This window comes from Diadema antillarum, unplaced genomic scaffold (genome assembly GCF_040938485.1).
Source record: "Diadema antillarum isolate AM-2024a unplaced genomic scaffold, OU_Dant_1.0 scf00000141, whole genome shotgun sequence".
NCBI lineage: Eukaryota > Metazoa > Echinodermata > Echinoidea > Diadematoida > Diadematidae > Diadema > Diadema antillarum.
The window spans coordinates 4,115,919-4,142,371 of NW_027271030.1; the positions used below are offsets into that span (position 1 = coordinate 4,115,919).

General features: G+C 40.7%; 1 protein-coding gene across 1 annotated transcript in view; it reads left to right on the plus strand.

Moving 5' to 3' along the window:
* LOC139721300 (ATP-binding cassette sub-family C member 5-like) overlaps window positions 1-24,242 on the plus strand; it is a 60,545-nt gene extending 36,303 nt beyond the window's left edge. Inside the window, exons 16-27 of the mRNA XM_071632621.1 lie at window positions 2,572-2,771; window positions 4,652-4,801; window positions 5,298-5,427; window positions 6,240-6,522; window positions 7,203-7,389; window positions 8,115-8,201; window positions 8,999-9,188; window positions 18,620-18,779; window positions 19,391-19,469; window positions 21,665-21,778; window positions 22,437-22,601; window positions 24,105-24,242. Of these exons, the coding sequence (XP_071488722.1) occupies window positions 2,572-2,771; window positions 4,652-4,801; window positions 5,298-5,427; window positions 6,240-6,522; window positions 7,203-7,389; window positions 8,115-8,201; window positions 8,999-9,188; window positions 18,620-18,779; window positions 19,391-19,469; window positions 21,665-21,778; window positions 22,437-22,601; window positions 24,105-24,242 (1,883 nt within the window). The remainder of the gene's footprint in view (window positions 1-2,571; window positions 2,772-4,651; window positions 4,802-5,297; window positions 5,428-6,239; window positions 6,523-7,202; window positions 7,390-8,114; window positions 8,202-8,998; window positions 9,189-18,619; window positions 18,780-19,390; window positions 19,470-21,664; window positions 21,779-22,436; window positions 22,602-24,104) is intronic.
* The last annotated feature ends 2,211 nt before the right edge of the window (window positions 24,243-26,453 follow it).

A 26,453-nucleotide genomic window follows, 5' to 3' on the forward strand; every position in this document is an offset into this window, starting at 1 on the left:
GGAAAGTTTTTTTTTTTCTTCTTTCTTTGCCTCAAAGGTCAAAAGGTGAAAAATCAAGTGAAAGTGCTGAACTAACTTTTTCCTCCATATCTCGGAAGTGGCTCAAGTTATCTTGAAACTTAGTACATATTATGCATGTTCTATCTGAAAGTGATTATCTCATGAATTTTAGGGTCAAGGGCCAGATGAAAATGGTAACAATTTACTATTCAATTCAGAAATTCACACCAATTTTCCACACCTGTACCTTGAAAATTACTCAATGCCTAAATGTATGAATGGGTCAAAGTCAAGTTAAAGTCCTTAAATCCCTAGATACATGCTCTCCTATTCATCCAATTAAACCTAGGTCAAGGAAGGTGAACATTCAACACATTTGTGACAAATTTGTTATTTCAATATTTTGCCAATTTTGTGAAAATGTAATCACACATTGTCCACATGTACTATCTAGACCTATTGGGAAAATCATGTATTATGGCGGAGGCATACCAGTCGCCAAAGCGACATTTCTAGTTTTAGATTACAACTGCACAGAATAGCATGGGTGTTTCTGCCTTTAGTTGAATTAACTCTATTCCTCCTTCCTCTAATAAACCTTGTAATAAGATTTTCAATTTACCCATTCTTGGTGGGTGCATTTCATCATGTAAAACCCTGTTTTTGCATGGAACATTTGTTTGTTTGTTTTTCTGCATTGGGCAGAAAGCCTCAGGCTGTAGTTTTATGGCTGTCTAAGACAATCTTTATAGTATGAAGGTATATACTAAAATATTTGCGCACTTCTCTGCTGCACCTTTTAGCTGTGTGTGTGTGTGTGTGTGTGTGTGTATGTGTTGCTGGTTTTTTGTGTTTGTTGTAGTATACATGCACTTTCTATCTATCTGGTGGTGGATTCTTTTTCATTTTCTGTTGCTGTTGTTGTTTTTTATGTGGACTTCTGCTTTTCCCTGTGGAAGCTGCAGTCAGTGGTGGGCACATATTTGCACCTCGCAATAGTATTCACAACACTGCATATATAACTGTATACATCCAATGTAGTCATATATTATCCGTGTGTATTCCCTTTATTATGTTCTTCACTCTTTTGCACTGCTGGAAAAGTCTTGTGTAACAATGTCTATATGTAGTGTAGGCATTGATGTTTTCCACTTCTAAATGCACCTATCACAATGCAATGAAAACTGCTATGCATATATGCAGTTGATCTAGTCTGTAGGTAAGTATGGTTTGTCCCTTTTTCTTATGTAAATCAGTGATGTTGCAAATCATTCATTCAGCAACTGCATGAATGAGATGTTGGAGATATCACATATCAACAATACATGTATATCACAAATCAATTCTTTATTTTTATTATATCATAATCATCATTGTGTCTTAACATTGTCATTTGTGAATTTTTCCGTGTGTCAACTTTGTCGTGTTGAAAAATATGTACTAAGTTATTGCTTGTGCACAAACTTTTGATTAAAAAACTATGGAATGTTGTGTAAACAAGTATTGCCACCAAGTGACTCAATATGGAGGTATTTCTCCATTATATTTATCTGTAATATATTTTCCATTTTTGTGACAAATAAAGAGATTTTAAAGATATTTCTTAATGTTATGCTTCCATTGTTGATTCTCCCTGTACAATAAATGTTAAGAAGAGTATCTCTGCAAACCAGGGGGGTGTTTCATAAAGCTGTTCTTTAAGTTATGAACGACTTAAGAACGACTGGTGATCAGTTCTTTTGCTGAATTATTGAAATTCTGATAAGTATAGCACATCAGAACTGATCACCAGTCGTTCTTAAGTCGTTCGTAACTTTAAGAACAGCTTTATGAAACAACCCCCAGAAACATATTAGTATAATATGCTAGCTCTCTGCTGGAAATGTATTACTGATAACTCTCCGTCAGTGACTATATTCTGGTGGTATAGTCAGTGAGATGAAGAGATAGAGAAAGATGATGCTTTATTCTGCTATTTTGCTGAAGTTACCCCTAAAACATATCTGTAAGTGCTGGCCATGGGCTGGAAGACAGGTGATACAACCTGTATAGTGATTACCATGGATACTCATTATAATGAAGTCCTCGGGACCAGCAGTTTTCTTTCATTATATCGAAATTTCGTTATAACAGAACAAATAATAAAAACATAGAGTAGATAATGTTGGGACCTGAATTTTTACGTCGTTATAACCGAAATTTCATTAAAACTGTGTTTGTTATAACGAGAGTGCACTGTAGTAGTAATGATGTACATTTATCTTGATGTCACTTTGTTATATATTTCTATTTGTAATTTAAGTAAGATGGATATAAAAAGAGAAGTACTTCATGTTGCAACTTCATGCAATGTTCTCTGTTCACCAAGAGAGAAAGCAGATGCCTTCATTATTTCCAGAAACAAAAAGTGTCAGTAAATGTTGTTCGTAGGACTTTCAGTGGGAAAACAAATCATATAGAAATGCATCCATCCTTTCCTTTTTTTATATGAATTAATTTGTAATTCAAGTAAGATAAAAAGAGATAAGATGCGATGTCTTGATCAAGAATCACTGGTTCTCCGTCCTCCAGGAAAGCTCAGCAAGGCGGAGGAGACGACTGCCAAGACCAAGCCGTCCCGAACCTACAGGGAGTACGTGCGGGCGGCCGGCGGGTTCCTCGTCTCGGGGCTGGTCATCTTGACCTTCGTCCTCTCCCAGGGTTGCTCCACCTTCAGCAATCTCTGGCTCAGTCATTGGCTGGAGCAAGGCAACGGAACCAAAGTCTCACTGGTGAGGATGCCGTCTCTCCTTTCCTTCGCCTCCGTCTTTCCCAAGTTCCTAATTTTTTGTTTGTGTTCTCTTTTAGTGAGTAAAATCCGATTCTGCTTTTTTCAGAGTCCTTGATTAGTTCTTGTACCCTTTACGTTAATCCATCCCAAGTTCTGTTTTTTTATTCTTTTTTTTATAGTTATTATCCCATTCCACTTTTATAGAATAATCAATTAGTTCTGATACGTGATTTGACTCTGCACGCAGTACTTCAGACAGTTATGAAGCTGAAAATTTCATAGAAGGAAAAATCACTGCCCAGTGGGATATAGTATTCAAAGACCACAGTGCCGGTCAGTGAATATGTGCATCAAAGCATACAATCATCGGTAACAGTCAATTCCAGTCAATATTCTTTAACTCTTAATGTGCCATGGTGGAAACCCCCTTTGTGCCACATTGCAAGGTGTCGTTGCATGCTTTGAGAAAACATTCTCTTTTTCAAGTCTATGTAACTTCTTAAGATTTCTGTTGAGCTGGTGCAAATAGTGAGTAAAGTTGTAGAGAAAATGCCAATCTTTGCATTGATGTATTATTGTATTACAAATCTATGATTGTTTTTCTTTAACATGACCAGTAGTTACATTACTGCAAAGGCATGACTTTTGTACACAAAGCAATGACGGAAACTTAGAAATTACTCTCAAATCCAGTAGAGAACACCTGTTGATAGTCAATCACTACACGAAATGCAAGCTATATGTGAGAGGAATGGAAGCGTGAGAAACGCTTTCATTGTACCGCGGCATTTGGTGATTTATCAATCGGATTAGGCGGATTACTGTAGTTGAGTTTGAGCAGAATATGCAAAGTTGGCACGCCGTCGACTGAGTCGGACGTGCGAATGTGCACATAAAGAGTAAACCGTGTGTGTACAATGTACTTTCAGAGAGATCACTGATAAAGCTGTACACAATCTATTACGGGGATTCTCAAACATATCCGAGCTGGGCCAACCTTCCCACTCCATGGTATCCTCATGCTATCGGGTCTTTAAATTTTTGTGGATATGAAGAGGGTTTCATACTGATGTTTGCATGATGCCCATCATCTTTCTTACATGGAGCTTTTGATCAGGGCCGAAACATCATTGAACAAATGTGACCCGCTACAACAAAAGGATCCGAAAGTCGGGGAGGACAATTTTCTGAAAATGACATGACATTGTTCCCTTACTCTTCTACTTTAATTTCATATATAACACAACTCATAAAAGTACTCAGTTTCGGAGATTTCGATGATTTTATTAGCGCAAGTCAAGTGGTTGAGGAAATCGGAGTTTCAAGAAAAACGCCTTGAAAGTTTTCCTTCTGATGCTAACATGATCAAGGGGAGGCGAGACAGTTTTCACCGCTTGACAATAGAAGGTATGCTCCTAGCGACCTCGCGATGCTCATTCAAGCTTGGTGCCTGCGGTCTACGCACGACCAATCAGTAATCAGGATGCCACGTACTGACCAATAAGATCACTCTCTCTTTGCTAGGGGCATAGTCTTGTTGCGGCTCTAAATCCAGGTCTTCGGACACGCTTCTGTTACGTTGAAAGTTGAAAATCATGGCCCAGATAGACACTAATTTCTTGAATGTTCCTTGATCATTTAGCTTTGGAATTTCAGCAGATGATAGACAAAATATTGGACTACAAAATTATGCCAAAAACAGAAATCCAATTGTTTTGACTTATTTTGATGATGTGGCTTCAAACTCGATTTTCTCGGCTCAGCCATCGGCGACTTTAGGATCCTTTTGTTGTAGCGGATCACAAATGATCATTCGAGATGAGAAGCCCTCATTCAAGGCCTTGTAATCGAGTTCAGAAGTCTTTTGGTCTTTCGCTACAGAACTTGAGTAAGTCAGACTCACCACAGGACCAGTACGAAGTTGCAAACATATCGGACAATCCTCATCTCCGCTTCTACCAGCTTGTTTACGCCGCTTCTGTCGTGGGGTGCGTGTTGTTTGGAATGGTGCGAGCCTACTCTTATGTTAAGGTAAAATTTCTGTCAATAAATTTAATTGTAAGTAGTCATATAATATTTTCACATTTAATAGTGCACTATTAAATGAAGCTTTAGAGTTACGAACCTTATTTCATTTTCAGATTAACAGGCTTTTGGGACAACAAACCTTTTTTTTCAATTTCAGGCCAGTGAACCTTCAGAATGGTGACCCTTATCTAATTTTTGGATAAACAAACTTTCAAATTAACCCGTTGAGGATGAGTCCCGAGTATACTCGGGCAGGTGTCTATGGGAAATGCGTGTTGTAGCAAAATCAAACCGTTCTCAATGGGTTAACGAACCTTTGGAATAACAAACTTTTGGAATGCAAACTGTAACTGAAGCACACCTTATGATAGTGAATGAAGGATTGATACTGCCTAGATCTGTGTCTATGAAGGCTTTTGGGGTAGGGGACCCTGTAAACTGCCATTATCATTACATATTGTGATCTGCACACCCAATTATCTCATATGATGCCTTACAGACAACTTTGAGGGCTGCATCCCGGATTCATAACAGCGTCTTCGTCAACGTCATCCACACTCCAATGTCATTCTTCGACACAACGCCGTCTGGCCAGATTCTCAACAGATTCTCCAAAGATTTAGATGAAGGTAAGAGAAGTTATCACCATATTCAAAAGGTACTTTGGAGGGTATTTATTTCTGCGAATTCCACGAGTCGGGTCCTATTCATGAATTTCATAACTCTCCAAATATTGATCCTGATCCGGACATGAATGCAACATGCATGCATGCATGCATACATACCTCCATCCATTACTATGCTCCATGATCGCAAAGTTAACCACTCTCGAAATTTGTCAGGATCTAAGTCCCAATTCACAAAAATTAGACTTGCTAAATATATGGCATAAACAGTAGATGACATAGAAGTGATATGAGAACGGTCGATAGGTTTCTTACCTCCATGCGTTTGTTTTCCTCTCTGCACATAAATTTGTGCTTCGTCTTTCATTATTTATCCAAATTTGTTAACTCACTTTGCAAATATTCAGTATGGGTAGATATTTTTGGTTGATTTGATCAATAACCACTTAGTATGCAATGTCATGGTAATTCAAAACTTTATACTCTAGGAGAAACAGATTTCATTTTAGTGTACAAACACATAGACATTGAGCTTGCAGACCTTTGTAATCTCAAGCACTATCATGTTTGACTGTTGGATGAGCATTGTAGATGCAAATGTACATGGCATCCCATATTGTGATATTGTTGAATTACATTTTGCAAGGCAGCAAAATCAAATAGACATTTTTCAGAACTAGTCCTTATTAAATTTCCACTGAAGGGTACAAAAGGTAATAGCTTTTTATATAGGATGCCACATTTATCTCAACATTGCATCTCTTTATTTGGATGCCCCCTACTTCTCTCTCCAAACTTGTTGCCCCTGTAACCAGCCGACATCCGGCTCCCGTTCGTGATGGAGTCGCTGATCCAGAACGGCACGTTCATGTTCTTCAACATCTGCACCATCATCTACATCTTCCCCTGGTTCCTCATCGCCATCACGGCCATGCTCACCGTCTTCGGTTTCCTCAACCGCTTCTACCGGCCGGGGCTGCGCGGCATCAAGATGCTAGACAACACGCTGCGCTCGCCGTGGTTCTCCCACGTCACCAGCAGCATGAACAGCCTCTCCACGGTGCACGCCTACGGCAAGAAGGAGGAGTTTATCGCAAAGTGAGACTTACGGCCTTACTGCTGTTAAACTATCGCTTGACTCATTCTTTGGTTTGGCCTGTAGCCCCTTTATGGTTCAAGAATTTGACCAAATTGTTAGGGTCCTAGATACTGGCTTGATTGTTGTGGGTTCCTGTAGGGACGTGAAAGCCCCGTGACGGTTGTGTTTACCATTTCTTGATGATATTTACAACACGTTGCCATTGTTTTCATTTACAAGTAAAGTACATGTATCTCATTTAGTAAAGCTGAAGACTAGAAGAGGGTGTCTCTCAAAAATACTAAACAAGATGAAAAGAATTCTTTCATTGTACAGTAGGAGGCAAAGAAATTTCTGCTTAAGTGTGTCCCATTGCCAACTCAGATACATTGCACTCCTGTTATAGTAAACACTGTTTTAACAAATTCTCATTACAGCTAACTAAAAATTCTGGTCCCAAGTTTGTCATCTTTATGACTTTATGTAGTTCACAGTTTCGCCATAACAAAATTTTGATATCAACAAATGAGAATCTCTTTCCCAAGGACTTTGTTACAGCGGGAGTGCACTGTACATTTCTTCAGTGAAATTTGTACAGATGTTTCAGAGCATGCAAATGAATTTAGTGACTATATTATGGAAACAATGATGCAAGTTTGCACCGTTGCTTGAGATGTTGGTTTGCTTACGTCCACTCCAGGTTTGACCGTCAGCTGGATGCCCACAGCGTCCCTCTGATGCTCTTCATGATGGCCAATAGGTGGCTGGCCACCCGCTTCGACATCATGACCGTGTGCCTGGGAGTGGTCACTGCACTGTCCATTGTACTGACCCACGGCAAGACGCCCCCCGGTCTGGCCGGCCTGGCCATCACTTTCACCATGCAGGCAAGACACTCAACTTAATAACTCTCTAGGCCTATATCTATTTTCAAAGAGCTACAGAGAGCAATAGCGGATCCAGAGGAGGGCGCACCAGGTGCGCTCCCCCTCTTATATTTTGTTAAAACAAAAGAAATAAAAAGAAAAAATGGGGGCACGTATGCCCCCTTTTAATTTTGTAAAGGTGCCTCCCCTTCATGGAATTCCTGGATCCACCCCTGGAGAGTTACTCTGCTATTGCAGAGCTAGAACTGGCTCTCTACTTTTATAGAGCTAGAACTTATCTCTCTACTCTCAAGTTATCAAGGCACGCCTCATTGTACAAGATGCTAAACCCTGCAGTGCAACTCTCTACTATTTACAGGTGAAGTTTAGCCTTATGCTGTTAGATGTGGCATGACTCTAAAGCTTCAAGCCTCTCTGTCAATATCCAGTCAGACCTGACTCTGAAATTGAGAGATTTAGAGAACCGAAGCATGTACAATCATGTCTAAGCCTTGACTACATTGTTGTTGTTTTTCTTTGTGTATGATTCTTTAGAAAGGATAATCGAGTCCATTATTATCAAATACCCTTTGAAGGAGACTGAATAATGTTATTCATGTGCTGCATACTTGTTTTAATGATTTAAACTGAAATAGGCATTTTCCTGTTGTGGTCAATAATGTACCTGAGAATGTTGTGGATTGTTGAGATTTTAAAGTTTTCTGTACTTTGGCTCACGTCAACAGGTCCTTGGTATATTCCAGTTTACCATGAGGTTAGCAGCTGAAGTTGAAGCGAGATTCACATCTGTACAAAGAATCATTGACTATACAGTAAGTGAAGGCATTCTTACAAATGTCATATTTGTCACTCTGTCTGTAATGTCGTGAGCATAAAAGATGAATCAATGGACTTTCAGAATTTTCATTTGTACTGATTACTAGAGAAAGAGATAATGTAAATTTCATGAGACGCAGTGATTAGTGAAAGTAAAATGTACGTGAAAGTTTTTGTCTACACAATGTAGTACCATATGGTGTTTTATTCATGCAGGTTTCAAGCCACTCAAAAGGCTGTCAGTTCCAATTCGTGATAGTTTCATGTTGCAAATGATTAATGGTTTTACAGTTTGATGATGGTGACAACGATATTAAAGATCATGATATTATAGATGATGATGTGCAGTAATTATGTTCTTGATAGTACAAAATATTCATTTTGTAAAAATTATGACAAAGATGACAGTGACAAAAATTAATGACATTTAGTAATAAAAATGAAAATGATGATGGTGATAATGATTATTGTAATGGTCTCGATCACCTTAACAGCAGTGGTTACAATGATGGCCAAAATGATGATAACAAAGTTGATGATATTGAAACATATTCTCAAAGATGAACACATCTCCTTTGCTAAATTTGTTTCTCTTTCCCTTTGATTCCTTTGATTTGATTTGACTGTTTTGATTCCACCCTCTTAAATGCTTTACGAGTGCAGTAAGGAGATAAACATTACCAGTACATGCATACTGCTTAGTCTTACCCTTAATCTCAATCTTAATCCTAATCCTAATCTTCTCACCATAAAACCTTAATCCTTATCGTGATCTTAAATCTTCTTATTATAGAACCTACCGAGGGAAGCTCCGCCCACCATTAAGGACAAGGAGCCGCCCGCAAAGTGGCCCGAGCATGGGCGCATCGTCTTCCGCCAGGTCAAGATGCGTTACCGTGACAACCTGCCGCTGGTGCTGAAGGGGGTCACCTTTATCATCCGCCCCAGGGAGAAGATCGGCATTGTCGGGAGGACTGGTTCAGGTATGGAAAAATATTTTGTGCAAGGATTTGAAACAGGATTTTTTTCTCAACAAAGCAAGTCATCTTGAAGGAAGTCATCTTGATTCAAGCAAATGAAGGAAATATCGTAAAATTGTGGAGAATCAGTCAAACGACTTACTGCAGTGATATGACAGACTGTGATATTCACAAACTCTTCATATGAAGCACTATACTAATACTTAAGATTAAGACATAGCCATTGGACTCTATTCTGACTCTAGAACAATTCTCAGAGTTGTGATTGATGTACGAATTGTAGATCCAATGGTCCAAATTCACAGTTAGTTTAAACCAAATCCATGTTTTAAATGTAGTCCGTAAATGTACTTACATGTCAGTATGCTTTCATTATTGGATGTCTGTTCGCTTGTAATACGCAATATGCCACACACACATTCATACTGTAAGATAGCTACAGGGTTAGGGACACAGACTGTAAACATGAGGCCTGCACGCTTCAAGTCCTGAGGAGCACACTGCTTTATTATCAGGCTGACCTGCCCTCAGCAAAACTCAACATCATGAACATGATCTGCATAAACTGTATTTACGTATTTACATATTTAAATGAACTAAGAGGACCAATAGGAGTAGCAGAAATGGAAGAGACCAACTAAAATGAAGGAACCCTATTCATGAAGACAACCAATGAAAACACACTGGATGACTGTGGCTAGAAGCTGGGGTGAGAACTGCAGACATGGAATGATAAACAAAAGGATCAGATGTGACAACAAGCTGAGGTGATAACTGTAAACATGAATGGGGAAGGAATAACATGGATGGGAAAGGAATGAGAATGGTGGGACAGAAATAGAATACAAGTTAATGAGATGTGGGACTGTCTAAGAACCTAACCCAACTGAGGTACATGTACATAACAAACTTATACTGGAAAGAAGGAGATAGACTTTGCTGTCTCACATAAACATTCTCCTTTCAAAAAATTGTCCTCAATTTTAAAGACAAATATCAATCAAATGTAACTGTGATCAGGCAAAAAAATGCTCAACTATGGGCAAACTACATTTTATACCATTTCTTGTGAACTGGAAACTAAAAAAAAATGCCTTCTGCTGTACTCTCTTAAAACTAAAACAAAAAATACAAATGTTTGTACAAACTACTATGGAATAGACTAAGAAATTGTAATACTGACATGTACACTGGACCCTCTGTATTTGCCTATCTGTAACAAATTTCTCTCTTTTTTTTCACTTTTGAACAACATATCATATTGATGATAAATTTTCTTCGAAACAAATGAACACATATCCGAGCATACAACTACTTAAAATATTTAACTTAAATGAATTACCTTATCCCCAATTATACACTCTGATTCCAGTGTATCTAAATATCACATGTGCACACTGTATCCACATACACTATATACTCGATATGACTAATCTATCATTTTAACAACATTTGCCCTTTGCCATTCTCTCAAACCCATAAACAATCTTCAAACTTGTTCAAACAGGATTCACCTTTTCGAAATTATATACCTCCTATCTATTCTTTTTTTCTTTCTTTTTTTTTTTAACAATTACTCATCAATAAAGTCTACAACTTCATTACACTGAAAATGTTTTTACTCAATGAAAGTTGCCAAAACCTTATAACATGAATACACAAAATAATCATTATCAAAATTTATGACACACTCAATTCAAAACACAAAAACGTATAACTTAAAAAATAATAAATACAAAAACTGTTGACATAATAACAATGATAATAATAAACCCTCTTTGTAGAGCGCAAATTACATTCAAATCTCTATGCGCTTTTTTTTGAAATGAGAAAAGGCAAATACGTGTGTAAGAACACCCAAAAACAAAACACAAAATTACATGATATCAACCTAAAACACATCATTAACCAATTTACAAAACAATAACAATTACTTAACAAACAAATAAAGCTTCCATAAAAACATAAACTGATCTGATGATGAACATTCTCTGATATCATTAGGGAGCTAATTCCAAAATTGAGGGAAAAAAATTTGTTGACAATATAACATAGTGGTTACACTAAACGGTTTTAACAATTGTTTGATGCTTAAACAAAATTGTCTAAGAAATTGATATTCCTGAAAAAGTGAACATTGCAAATAATAAGAAGCTAACTGATGTTAACATTTATATGCAATTAAAAATAACTTATGAACTGACCTGTCTGCTGAAATTCACTCTCTCAATTTTTTTTTGAACACTTATGAACTTATAAAATTCCCTTTTTTTTCCAAAAAACCTAATAATGCTGTGTTTCAAATACTGCATCCCACATTCAACTACATTGTAAGTGTCTTCTACAAAATAATATATATAATTTGTTCACATTTCTCTCAAAAAATGTTCTTCATACTACTACAAAATACTACCCAGATGCATTTATACCAGGTGTGATGAATTTAACCTTTTTGCCAAAGCAACATATATAACACTTTGCTATACTTTTATGCTTATGATCACAATCACAAACTCAAAGCATTTTCTCTCTTCTCTTTTTTTTTTTGTTTTTTTATGTACATGGGTGTCTTTCCCAAAGGCCTAAAATACTTGTTGGTATCTTCTCAGTCTCTACAATTTGTAGTCCTTCAATTTCGATGGCAATTTGATTTGTCGGCCATATCTAGAGTGAATTTCTTGCCTGCTTTGATTGTTCTCTGGCAATTGTTCACTGTCATTTACTTGTTCACTCTGTTGCTGTTGTTGTTGATGACTGCCAGGTTGCGAGCTACTAATTTGGGAGTCCGATGGGGTAATTTGTCGTGATGACCCAGGTTGGTATTGCTCAGCAGATGACGACGAACGGAGTTGATAATGTGGTCTGAGTTGGAGTTGGTCAATCGATGATGGCCTGTGACTGGGTTGATGTTGGGGATGGGGTTGGTCAGCTGATGATATTGGCTGCTGGTCAGTCGGCGATGACCCATGGGAACAGCTGGTCTGGTTCAGCTGCCGCTGGCATGGGGCTGCTGCATCTGACCGTGGCTGGTGGTCAGAATTCGATGACTGCTGCCGGGGTGGGGCTGCTGCATCTGACCATGGCTGGTGGTCAGAATTCGTTGACTGCTGCCGGGGTGGGGCTGCTGCATCTGACCATGGCTGGTGGTCAGAATTCGTTGACTGCCGCCGGGGTGGGGCTGCTGCATCTGACCGTGGCTGTTGGTCAGATTTCGTTGACGACTGCTGCTGGGCACCATAGGGTTGGTTGGAGGTCTGGTACCAAACAGACAAACCTGACCGTGGCTGTTGGTCTTGGTTTGACTGTCGTTGATGGACGTGGTTTGGTGGTCGGGGTGACCACATGACGTACGAAGGGCCATAAGAGGCTGGCTGGGGTGGAGACATCTGCCTCTTAGTCCCATCTGCTACTGGTGGGTGTGGCGTTGAACCTTTTCCAGTCCCATCTGATGGTAATGACGATGATGGTGCTGTAGGGCGGGGGGCAGACAGGGATGGTGAAGTCTCATGTGAGGCTCGAACTCGATACATTTTCAGGCGATTATGATGTACTGTTCGCTTGGTCTTTTCATCCTGGTTGTTGACGATGGTGTAATTCAATCCATCTTCAGATGAGGAAATTACCGTGAAAGGACCTTTCCAGTTTGGTTCCAACTTTTTTCTGCTGTTGGTCGGGTCGTCTAACCAGACAAGGTCACCGATGTTGTACCTAGATGTGCGAGTTCTTTTGTCATAATGCTGTTTTTGTTGTTGTTGCTGCTGTTTGGTTTTCTCTCTTGTGAACTCCCATGCTTTCCTCAATCGATCGGTCAGGTTGGCAGTGTATTCCAGCATGGAGCTTCCCATTAGTGGAGGGGGAGCTGAGCAGGTGATGCTAGCTGGAATGCGGGCTTCCCTTCCGTGCATTATGAAGTAGGGGGTGAGACCTGTTGTAGAATGGGTGCTTGTATTGTATGCTAACTGGAGCTGGTTGATGTGGGTGTCCCATTCTCCTCCCTGGTCAGAAATGTACTTCGCCAATTGATCTTTAATGGTGCGATTACATCGTTCAACTATACCTGCACCTTGTGGATGGTATGACGTTGATCGAGATTTCTTAATGCCCAATTTGTTGCATAGTTCTTGAACCAATCTCGACTCGAATTGTCTCCCCTGGTCGGTATGTAGAATCTCTGGTACACCATGTTCTTTCACATAGTCCTCAAACAGGTGCTTGCCAATGGTTGAGGCTGTCTGATCTTTCATCGGGTAGATATTGACGTATTTGCTGAAATGATCTGTTACAACCAATATGTAGCGAAAGCCTCGTCTTGTGATGGGTAGCTCGGCGATATCCGCGAAGACCATCTCTAGAGGGCGTGTAGTAGAAATTGGCTGTAGTGGTGCTTGGTATTTCGGGTTTGGTAACCGGAACGACTCACAGGCAGTGCATGTGTTGCAGAAATCAGTTATTTCCTTGTTCATAAATGGCCAGTAGCACATAGATTCTGCTCTCTGAAGTGTTCTGTGTGCACCAAAATGTCCGGATGATGGATCACCGTGCAATTCTTGGAGTACTCTGGGGACAAGTGAGCTTGGCACCACGAGTTGGAGCATGTAGTTGCCTAACTTGTCTTTCTTCTTTCGGTAGAGGATGTCATTGTGAAGAACTAGCTTGGGGTACTGCCACAGCAAACGTCTGATTCGAGGGTTGTGACGACGAATCGGTCGCTCACTTGGTCGCTTGCCTTGGTTGACAAACTTGATGACTGTTCGGATGTCATTGTCTAGTTGCTGCTCATGTTGTACATCGACATCACTGTTGAGGATTACACCACTGTAAGGCTGGGGTGATTGCACTTTTGAGAGATCTGATGGATGGTTGTGCAACGGGTGACTTGGCGTTGGTGCTGATTTTTGTGAACGGGTTTCAACTGCACTGCACTTGGGCTGGGCGAGGATAGACTTAATTGGCTGTTGACTTGTTGGTGTGGAGGTGGCTTGGATGTCTCCTGGTCGTCGAGATAGTGCATCAGCGTTCCCATGTGATTGACCCTTCTTGTGTATTAAGCTGAATGTATACACATGGAGTTCCACTATCCACCTAGTTCTCCTCCCGGATGTATCGTCTTGGATGGGAAACTTCGTCAGAGCCAGGAGAGGCTTGTGATCAGTCTGGATTGTGAAGTGCTGATATCGGAGGAAGTGACGAAAATGGCGAACTGATGAAACGATGGCCCACAGTTCGCGATCATATGTTGACCATTTCTTCTGGGAAGTGGAGAGCGTCTGGCTGAAATAGGAGATAACTCGTTCCTTGCCATGCTGAATTTGTGAGAGGACTGCCCCAACTGCATCAATGGAAGCATCAGTTGATAAAATGAACTCCTTGTCAAAATCTGGGTAAGCGAGTAGTGGTGGATTGGTTAGTGCCTCTTTCAGGTGAAGAAAGGCTGTTTCACACTCTGCTGTCCAGACAAACCGTTGACCTTTGTGTGTGAGGGTCGTCAGGGGGGACGCAACCTTGGAGAAACCTGGAATGAATCGTCGGTAGAATGACGCTAGACCAAGGAAAGAGCGTACTTGTGTTGGAGTTCTTGGCTGGGGCCAGGACTTGACTTTGTCAATGTTGTTTGGGTCTGGTCTAACTCCATTGGAGGTGATTACATAGCCAAGGTATGTTACCTCTTTCCTGAACAGGCTGCACTTTGATGGTTTGAGTTTAAGTCCAGCATCTCTGAAGCGTTGGAATACTTCTTCAAGGTTTTTGAGGTGATCATCAAAGTTCTTGCCCATGACTATACAGTCATCGAGATATACCAGGCATCTGGACCAGTGCAGGCCGTGGAGGACAACTTCCATAAGACGCTGGAACGTCATCGGTGCATTGACCAATCCGAATGGCATTACCGTGAATTGGTAGAGTCCTGTGCCTGTGGTGAAAGCAGTCTTTTCCTTGTCTTCTGGGTGGAGCTTAACCTGCCAATATCCACTTGACAGGTCCATGACACTGAAGTATGTAGATGATGAAAGAGAGTCAATCGTGTCATCTTGCCGTGGGATAGGATGTGAATCCCTGACCGTCACCGCATTAAGCTTCCGACAATCAATGCAAAATCGGTAGGTATTGTCTTTCTTTCTCACCATTACGATCGGGCTAGCCCACGGGCTGTAGCTTTCTTCAATGATGCCTCTTTGAAGGAGATCGTCGACTTGCTTCTGAATTTCTACTCTCATGGCTGGGGAAGTTCTGTAGGCTCTCTGCCGTATTGGAGTTTCGGTGGACGTGTTGATTTGGTGATGAAGGAGATCAGTCTGGCCTATGTCATGGGGAGTTGCACTAAAAATGTCACTATAGGCTTGGAGTAGGTGCTCGGCTTTCTTGTACTCTGACTTAGAGAGGTCAGAAGAAGGGAGAACACTGGGTGCCAGTGATTTGTCACTCGGTTGTGTTTCTCCATCAGCAGCTACATTCATGATCTCACACTCCTCTTCCTTGTTTCCCGTCACGGAGAAAAACTGTCCAAGGCATGTATCCGCAGGCAAATCCACTGCTTCATTAGAGGGGTTAATAAGACGTACCAGAATAAGACCATCCTGAGGCTTAAACAAAGATCTGGCACCAATGACAGGAATGTGATCTTGTGTAGCCGGTTCAAAGTAGCCCTCATAGTCTCTAGGTACGATGTCAAACTGCGGAGAAGCCAATTTTCCCTGGACATGGATTTCACACATAGGTGGAATATGTGAGTGTCCCACAAGAGAAACTTTACACTTCAGTGGGGCTTGGTACTGCTGCCGATCGATGAAAGGGATGGTGGAACCAGGCATGTTGAATGATGCAGAGGATATTGATGCATTCTGGTTGGTGATGAAATCCCATCCGAGGATGACTGGATGCGTGATGTTCCTCGCAACAAAGAATTGGTGTTGAGTTGCCTTGTTCCCTAAATGTACTGATGCTACCACTGTTCCAATGTTGTCTACTGGCTCACCAGTGACGGAGGATGCTATGATCGTGGACTTTTCGAGTGGGCTCCTTTGTGATGCAGGAATAGATGATAGAAAATCGGCACTCAAGAGAGAGATGTGAGCTCCGGTATCTATGAAGGCAAGTGCATAGACATTGTCGATGATGACTGGGATGTAGGGTGAGTTCAATGAAGAAACTGAGTCTACAGGAATTTGGTTTTGGGCCTTGGCAGGTGGAGTTGATGAGTGGCCCTCCTCGTCAACTACCAGAAGTTTTCCGACGGTGTATCGTCAAAGCGAACTTGACGATAGGGAGCATGTCTAGGAGAGTCGGCTTCACGGGAGGGATGGAGATGTTGATATTGTCGAGCATACTGAGGACTTGGAGATCTGTTATTACGTCTCCATTCTTGGCTGTGTGGATGTGGAGACTGGTACCGGTTTTGTTCCCTCGAGCGGTACACATGCCGGGTTGGTGAAGGAGAGTCGTGGCGACGGTGATATCTGTCATCGAATCTCGCTTCTGGGCTGTTGAGATGTTGTGAGGCACGCTGAGGACTTGGCGATCTATGACGACGTTGCCATTCTCGTCTGTGTGGGCTTGAAGACTGGTAGCGATTTGGTTCCCTTGAACGGTACATAGAACGGGTTGGTGATCGGGAATCATGGCGTCTCTGATATCTGTCATCGAACCTCTCTTCCCGGCTGTTATGACGTTGTGGAGATCCGGGCTTCGATCTAGGATGGATATTTGACTTGGAAGCAGTTTCTAATTTCAAGTTCATCCTTTCAAATTTCTGCTCCATTTCATTCAGCCTTTGTAGGATGAGCTGCATTTCTGGTGACTGTGCCAGCATTGTGTCATTGGTTGGTTGGCTTGTCACTGCTACTTGTACGCTGACGTCTTGTTGTGACTGACTTGCTCTTTCTACTCGAAGAGCAATTTTCAGGGCCTCCTCAAAGTTGCTGCCTCCTAGTTCACACACCTTGACCTGGAGAGTCTTTTCGATCCCTGCAATGAAGCGCCTAAATTTTTCTCCAGCTTTGGCTGCATCGTCGTAGGCAGGAAAGGCTTCCTCGACCATCGACGCTATAGCTGCTGCAAAAACTTCAAGCGGTTCACCTGGTCGGCGAGTGCGGGCAGTGATACAGGACTTGAAAGTATCTAAGAATTGTGTTCGACCAAAAACTTGCGAGAGTTTATCCTTCACCTTCTTGAAATCCTTCTTCTCGGAGTCAGGTATGCTCTCCCAAACAGTAAATGCTGATCCAGCAAGTCTTGCTGGAAGAAGGGAGTGTAGCTTAGTTGAGCTATCCGGAAATGCTTGTGCTGCTACTTCAAATCGACGTACCCACTGGTGGAAGTCTTTTCCATCTTCTCCGGTAAACACTTCGGGTAGCTCAAGGCGAAAGGATGTCATGTTGTGAAGATGATAATCCAGTTAATAATCCAGAGTTTTAAATGAATCCACATATATCAATCAGATATCACCACATGAATCCACCCATTGACCAGATATTAACACAGCTAACTTCAAACAACAGATGTGAAGGAGGGTGAACAATTCTCATGCAGGTCACACAAACTTGTTAAAGCTTGATCCAATTAGTACTGCTTGATCCCACCTGTATTACTTAGCTATCCCACCGCTGCCACCAGTTGTAAGATAGCTACAGGGTTAGGGACACAGACTGTAAACATGAGGCCTGCACGCTTCAAGTCCTGAGGAGCACACTGCTTTATTATCAGGCTGACCTGCCCTCAGCAAAACTCAACATCATGAACATGATCTGCATAAACTGTATTTACGTATTTACATATTTAAATGAACTAAGAGGACCAATAGGAGTAGCAGAAATGGAAGAGACCAACTAAAATGAAGGAACCCTATTCATGAAGACAACCAATGAAAACACACTGGATGACTGTGGCTAGAAGCTGGGGTGAGAACTGCAGACATGGAATGATAAACAAAAGGATCAGATGTGACAACAAGCTGAGGTGATAACTGTAAACATGAATGGGGAAGGAATAACATGGATGGGAAAGGAATGAGAATGGTGGGACAGAAATAGAATACAAGTTAATGAGATGTGGGACTGTCTAAGAACCTAACCCAACTGAGGTACATGTACATAACAAACTTATACTGGAAAGAAGGAGATAGACTTTGCTGTCTCACAATACTATGGAAATTTTCCACATCCAGGGACTAGATTTAATGTACCTTTTTAGATTCAGGCAATGGGATTTTTCAGGCACCTTTGTGTAAATGAATTGATGAATAGAATGAATATTCTGCGAACTGATGTGCGAAACTTATCAAATTTTTTTGGGAGGTATTCATACTGATTGGCAATGAATTGTTTCGTAGTCAAATGGCTTAGAAACCATGGTTCGTACCAAAAACTGAATTAAAGACTTATCAGTGGGTGCCACCATTTCCTAACACCGTTTTCTTTACTCTCACCCATCCGTTACAGGCAAATCGTCGCTGGGCGTCGCCCTGTTCCGCCTTTCCGAAGTGGCCGGAGGCAGCATCACCATCGACCAGCTGGACATCGGCGTTATGGGGCTGAGGGACGTGCGCTCCAAGATTTCCATCATCCCACAGGATCCTGTGCTCTTTGTCGGAACTGTCAGGTAGTACAAACTTGTAGGAGTAGTAGTAGTAGTGGTTGGAGTGGTGGTAGTAGTGGTAGTAGTGGTAGTAGTGGTAGTAGTGGTAGTAGTGGTAGTAGTGGTAGTAGTGGTAGTAGTGGTAGTAGTGGTAGTAGTGGTAGTAGTGGTAGTAGTGGTAGTAGTGGTAGTAGTGGTAGTAGTGGTAGTAGTGGTAGTAGTGGTAGTAGTGGTAGTAGTGGTAGTAGTGGTAGTAGTGGTAGTAGTGGTAGTAGTGGTAGTAGTAGTAGTAGTGGTAGTAGTGGTAATAGTGGTAGTAGTGGTAGGAGTGGTAGTAGTGGTAGTAGTGGTAGTAGTGGTAGTAGTGGTAGTAGTGGTAGTAGTGGTAGTAGTAGTAGTAGTAGCAGTAGTAGGAGCAGTAGCAGCAGCAGCAATAGTAGCAGTGGTAGTAGTAGTAGTTAGTGCAGTGTAGAAGCAGTAGTTATTCTTAGCATTTACTGTGGTAACAATCAGAAAAATGCTATTTGTTGTTGTTGTTGAAGATCCTATCAAGTGTCTGCTAAAGATACATACCCTTACTTGGAAGCTGCATGCCACAGAACAGAGATATGATTTCTGGTTTTGTCCATCCACAGGTACAACCTGGACCCATTCAATGAACGCACAGACGAGGAGGTATGGATGGCGCTGGAGAGAACACACATGAAGAATACAGTGAGTCTCTCTAATACTTCCTGGGTTAAAGGTCAACATATCAAGTAACTCATTTACAAAGCTATACATACACCAAATATGTATACATTGAACAGCATGCCACGGTAGATTACTTGCAAACATTCAAGCTGTCGAAATTTTCTCATCGCCGATCTCATATCAGTCAAAATGTCATCATCTGAATATTAACCCATTCAGGATGGACTGATTTTGCTATGACGCGCAATTCCCATAGACACCTGCCCGAGCGTTCACGGGACTCGTCTTCAAGGGGTTAAAGACCCACTAGCGTGGGGTCACATGGGTGGCCCGATTCATTCGCTGCCCACTGGAGTACATTACAAAACCATGAAAAGCACTGGTCAGCGAATATGTGTATCAAAGTACAGTACTCTCCGCATAATCGGGTAGGCTCGGGCAGAGAGTTTCTTACCCGATTAAGCGGAGTACCTGATTAACAGAAGAACACGTCTCATTCACATTTGACACACACAATGTGTATTTTTTAAAGTACATGCATTGTACACTGCATCGATCACCTACACTTAACACTTAATGCTTAACAGGCGTGCTTGCACGGTACATTATACATACCTCACACTTGCTCAGTTAGGAGCAATAATTTACACTCTTTTTATGGAATAATATGTCTTCATAAAACTTTGTGGTCTGACTATAGACTCCTCGCTATAAACGTCGAAAATTTGACATTCATGATCAATTAAAGTGTTATATCTGTGATAAAATGTGGGTAGAAAGTAGATTAGAAGAAAATTATTTACCCATTTATGCGGAGAGGCAACCCGATTATCAGGTAATTTTAATGTGCATTGGAACTGACTTTGACATTTCTACCCAATTAAACGGAATACCCGTTTAAGCGATACCCGATTACACGGAGAGTACTGTATATGCTCATTGGTAACGGTCAACTCCAGTCAAGATTCTTGGGCTGTGTGTGTACATGCACAAGGATCAGTGATACAGCTTTGCACAATTTGTTACTGGCATCCTCATATACAGTCAAACCTGTCTATAGTGGCCACCCAAGGGATACCTAAAAAGTGGCCGTTATAGACAGGTGGCCGCTAAAGACAGGTAATCCAACTTTGTGTGCATTGCCTACATGTACATGTATCATCATTGTATACATCTATAAATACTTACATGTACATGTATGTGTGTACGTATGCACACGTGTGTATCATGCATAACACAATGCCGGTGTGTATGAAATTGTTGCACAGTACATGTAGCATGTGCACAGTCATGAAGAAAGCTTAACACTAGTGCCTTATTGTGACTAAATGAGTGATGAATGCAACGGTGGCGATCACTGAACATTGCCCAGGAATGCTGGCACGGCTACAAAGCAGAAAAACACGCTGAATTATCAGCTCGGCTACGGCTCCATTGGGTTTTTGGCCGCTATAGACAGGTTAAAATCTACCACGGGAAACAAAATTTGTGGCCGCTGGCCGCGTTAGACAGGTGGCCGCTATACACAGGGTCTTTAACAGGGCTTTTCTCTCGTTGGGATTTTTCAGTGGCCGCTATAGAGAGGTGGCCGCTAAGGCAGGTTTAACTGTATATGCAATCCAGGTCAGCCTTTCCACTCAATGCTATCCCCATACTACCAGGTCTCTAAGCTCACAAATTTGTGTCAAAATAAATATATATCTCCAGACATGAATATCCCTTTGTGAAACTGCAGATGCCTGAATCTGCCAATGAATATTTATTTGATATAAATGGAAACAAAGGAAAACCGACCAGAAATGAATGTACAATATATTAGAGGAAAATTGAGCAAAGATATTGAAATTTCTTCAATGGAATCCCGATGGAATCCCATTTTACTTTGTCTAATTTTCCACTTATGAATATCTATTTACACATAGTGTGGGGATACCAATGAATATATACTACATACAATCTATTTCACCCTTGCTACAGTGTTCAAAAGCTTACCATGAATTGCCCCCCTTCACTCTACAGACTAAAACTGCTTGACAATAAAGAATAGGTGCCTTCAATAGTAATATGTTGATCTTGACATGTTGCTCAATGACCCCCTCTTCCCCTCTCCACCCCCAAGAAAAATACAAAAGATTCTCTCCTAAGCAATGAATATGATGATGTTTGAAAATATTGACAGACTTTCCATACAATGCGTTGTTCGTCTCTTCTGACAGATTAGCAGATTAGACCAGCAGCTGATGGCCCCAGTAGTGGAGAATGGTGAGAATTTCTCAGTGGGGGAGAGGCAGCTCATCTGCATGGCAAGAGCACTGCTCAGGAACAGCAAGGTAAGGAGAGAAGGGAACAGTTCACCAGTCTTTGAGTTATGTTTGACTAGTGGGAAAAAATAAATGATTATGAATCTTGTATTGGCATTAGTTGCCTTCATCTCTCTGCTGCGTTTGTTTCAAGTGATGTACTTTACTCCAAGGTGATCTTTCACTAGTTAAAGGCATAATTTACCATTTGAAGATGAAACAAAAACCCAGCTTTAGTGCTTCGAAATAGTTCTAAAATGGGAGTGAGTGATAGAAACACTCAATGTAGAAATGTTAATCGGTATAATCAATGTTTTTATTGTTAAATATACAAAATGTAAACAATAGTTGCAATAAAATTGTTTCAAGAAGAAACCATGTCCAGTTATGGTTTATTGAGAAAAATTGTGATATCTCCTTATATTGTAGGCTTTATTGCAAAATTTTTATATGGTAGGATGTTCTGTGATACAACTGACTGACACATATATATGCATCAAATGTGATAACTCACAAATTTTTAAGTCACTGCTCCCAATGGTAAACAGTACCTTTAATAGAATTACAAAAATGTTTAGAAGGTTATTTGTGGTTTTACAAAAAATAAAGAAACAAAATCACACTTATTTTGAGTACATCAAGGCACCAAACATTGTCATCACCTCGACTTGTCCGTGTTCTACCACAGATCCTGTTCCTCGACGAGGCCACGGCCGCCATCGACAGTGAGACGGACTCGCTGATCCAGGCCACGATCCGGGAGGCCTTCCGCGACTGCACCATGCTGACCATCGCCCACCGGCTCAACACCATCGTCGACTCGCACCGCATCATGGTCATGGATAATGGCAAGGTGCGTCTTCGTGGGTTCCCGTTCCTGCTTCCCACAGCAGCGAAGTGTCACAATAGCCGTGGTCACACTACACAAAACTATGCACTGTTTCACTACCTCGTATTTTGCTTTGTGGTAATTTGTGCAGTGTGACCACAAACTTCTATGTGCAAAACTTCTCAGGAAACTTTCTTCATGCACTTTGGGAGTTCTCACCTCTTGCGAAACTACGCGAACTTTTGTGTATTGTGACCACATGCGGCTGAAAGCTTCAAGAAGTTTTTCACATGATTAGATTAATTTCATGTTGTTCATGCTTTGTGCGTATTCTTTTGCATGCTGTTGTGCATTTCCATTCGTTATATAAGAGGAGACCATGTGTAGTGTGTAGTTTTGCATCACTGAAACTACAACGTATTGCGTAGTTTTGTTGGTAGTGTGACCTCGTGCTGACACTTCTGTAAGTTGTCGGGAAGTAAACTATGTATGCAATAGCTTTGCTTAGTGTGATGGCGGCTAATGTTGCCATCCAATGGGATGCTTAAATGGCAATTCCATGCCATCTTCATATCGGTTTTAGTAGACTGAGAAAAAAGAAACAAGCACAACGGTAGAGGTTTCATCAAAATTGAACCAAAGATCAGACCAATATTGAATCTTCAATCTTCCATGTTATCACTAAAGAACTTTTGCTTGCACTTTAATTTTGTGAATTTTGGCTCTCATGAAATCTGCGATATTAAGATGCCCGCGAACATTTCTGGTTTTACAGTACTCCTAGCAATTAAATATGCCAATCAGATAAGGTTATGGTGGCTTGGTCTCAAAATTTTTACTCTGGTAAACTACTAATAAATCTTCCTCAATATTTTGTTCACTGATACACTTTAGGCGAATTCGACATTTTGGAAGAAAGTTGTGACAATTTAGAATATCCGCAAACTTCATATCTTCTGTAGATTTGTTTCTATAGGTACATATTTTGATACATATACAGTTGTAGATATAGATTGTCATTGGAATATAGTGGTAGTAATGTTACATCCAGTGTAATCAGACAAAGAGAAATAATTAGTTGGGTTTGTTTTGTTTTTTTTTTTAGTTTGAAAGGCACCTTTCTTTGATTTCATCCTGTACATTTAATTTGCCATTTTATCATCTCATAGAATAGTGCATACAGATTGATTTCATCAAATTGATTTAATTTACCATCTTGTTATCATAGCGTTTATCTGTCATGTCGCCCATGTCTCACTGCCATCTAGAACTATTATCCTTTCAACTGTCTACATACATGTTGATACTGTATCTGCAAGAAATCTGTCTGCCTTTTTTTTTTTTTTTTGTCTCTGTCTTCTCTCTAGCCTTCTGATACAGTGAATGTTTCATCATGCTAGATATGTACAGGTGTAGTGATGAATAGACATTTTATGAAAGTACATGTGTATGTATGTAGGAGCTGTATATCTCTGAGGTATACATCCACCTGATTTATTATTGTTTGTTTTTTTCTGCAAACCCCAGATTGTGGAGTTTGACCGCCCAGCAGCCCTGATGTCCAAGCAGACGTCCATCTTCAAGTCCATGATGGAGGCAGTGGGTGCCCAGAAGGAGCTGGCTGAGGTGTTCGGCTCCACCAACCAGCTCCAGATCCCCAGCTAACGAGAGGAGTGGCCAACACCCCACCCTAGTTTTCTTCTCCAATCACTCCATCCAGCGTGATCTATGGCCAGCATTTTCTAAGGTGTCTGCAAAGAGACACAAAAACTGGAAGAATATTTCTAGCCATACGGGGCCCCGTTTCATAAAACTTGTTATCTGTGACAAGTTGTCATAGTTGTTATAAGCTACTGAACTCCTTGCATCTGATTGGCTAAGAACAAATTTGTCACAGAAATGTGGCAGTTGTCACTGATAAGTTTTTGAAATGGGACCCTGGTTGCATGTGGCAAATAGTAATCTGTTTGTATATCTGTGTACAGATCCTTGAGTTGTCATTTTGATAAGGAATTATGAGACACTTGCCCCTCCCCATTCTTTGCACTGCTGCATTGCAAATGTGTTCATTGCATTTTACCTTGATTGATGGCTTCTAGTCAGCAGGTGGAGAGGTTTTTTTTTTTTTAATGGTACAGATTGGTGTATGCTGCCTAGTCCCATGTATTCAATACTATGTATTGCTTGAATATGGACCACTGAGTAATTCAGTGCCACAGGAACTGTATACACTACAATGTTTGTAGGCCTAGTATGGAGGATGTATCATGATGAAAGGATCAGGGAGAAATTTAGGCTTGCTGCTTCAAAGCCTGTGGTAACTGCATACTTGCCTTTCTTTATTCTTCGTAAAATAATCCGGGCAATTGCTCAAATGGTCCATGTTCCAGTCAAACATGATCCTAGACTGCTATGTGGTTCTGAAGCAGTAAGACCATGCTCTCACAACTTGCCGATGTTTATCAACTCTATGTGTGCCCAGTATCATCTCATTGTGAATGGGCTGGTTTTAGAATGACAAGGAGTCATTGTCCGTTCTGAGGGCTCTGTTTCATAAAGCTGTTCATAAAGTTACGTATGACTTTCCGAACGACTGGAATATGAAGTGCAACAATTTTGTGCAATTTTTTTTCCCCTTACGTTTAGACAAAGTATGACTGTATGTCAGTATTTCATTTGTATTGGGGCAAAAATACACTTTCAACTGAAAAACGTGTGATAACATGTAAAAATAATCATTATCGTCTGCAAATTTCAACTTTAGCTACTGAAATTTAACTGTGATTAGACAACCCACTTGGCTTGCCGTATTTAAGTCGTTCATAAAAGTTGTGAGTAACTTTACGAACAGCTTTATGAAACAGGGCGGAGATTAATAGTTTTGACTCATGCTCTAAGCAAGATGTGTGCACAATGGAATGTATGTATCCAAGCATCTCAGATGGAAAGTGTAGCATGAAGCACTGGTGAACAGTATTTAGATCTCTTTCATATTATCAGTAATCATACTGCGCAAAGTGACTTAGAAAGTTATTCGGGAAACAGGGTTTCTGCCAAACCTGTAAGTGACAGTGTACCGTAAATCATACTATACTGTACACTTACTTTCAAGTTTGCCTAGATAATTTTAATCTTTTTCTCTATTTTTTTTAAAGGCTGACTGTTTTGATATTGTTTTTCCAGTGCAATACAAAGCATGCACTTCTTTTAGTTGTACATGTAAGGTGCTAATAATAGAAAGGAATAGGTGGAATAATGTCCTCTACTTTCATTTAAAAGTACACTTTGTGTTCCCCTGGTTGCAGAAACAACCCAAGTGAAAGTTCTTGTTTCACAATAGATGTAATTTGGAAAAAAAAATCAGCGGTAAATGATTCTACACACTACCACTGTCTGTTATATTGCATTAAAGTGAAGATCTGACAAAGCAAAATGATTTCAAAATGCTTCAAAAATTTCATGAGCATCTGAATTTTACCACAAAGATGCCATGGTACTGGTAGTATTTACATATTCCAAAGTTATTTATGCTTGACTGTTTCCTCTTATTAATATATATGTGAACATCATTACTTGGCTTGATCAGCAAAGTGTAATAATTTGTTTGAAATGAGGCACCACGATATTATGAGGCTCCATGATGTTAAACAGTGTGTCTAATCATTAATAAGAGGAAGATTGTAATGTGTTAGTTGGAGAGACACATCGGCTGAGATGGGGATGATTATGAAGAGGCTTAACTTAGTGTCAGAGCAGTGTCATGATGCTACACCTGTGGCATGTATTCACATACACAGTGCAATCCCCCTAAAAGGGCATGCATTAAGTAGTAATTAATTTTGTTCTCGATAATATTCTTGATAATTACACCACATA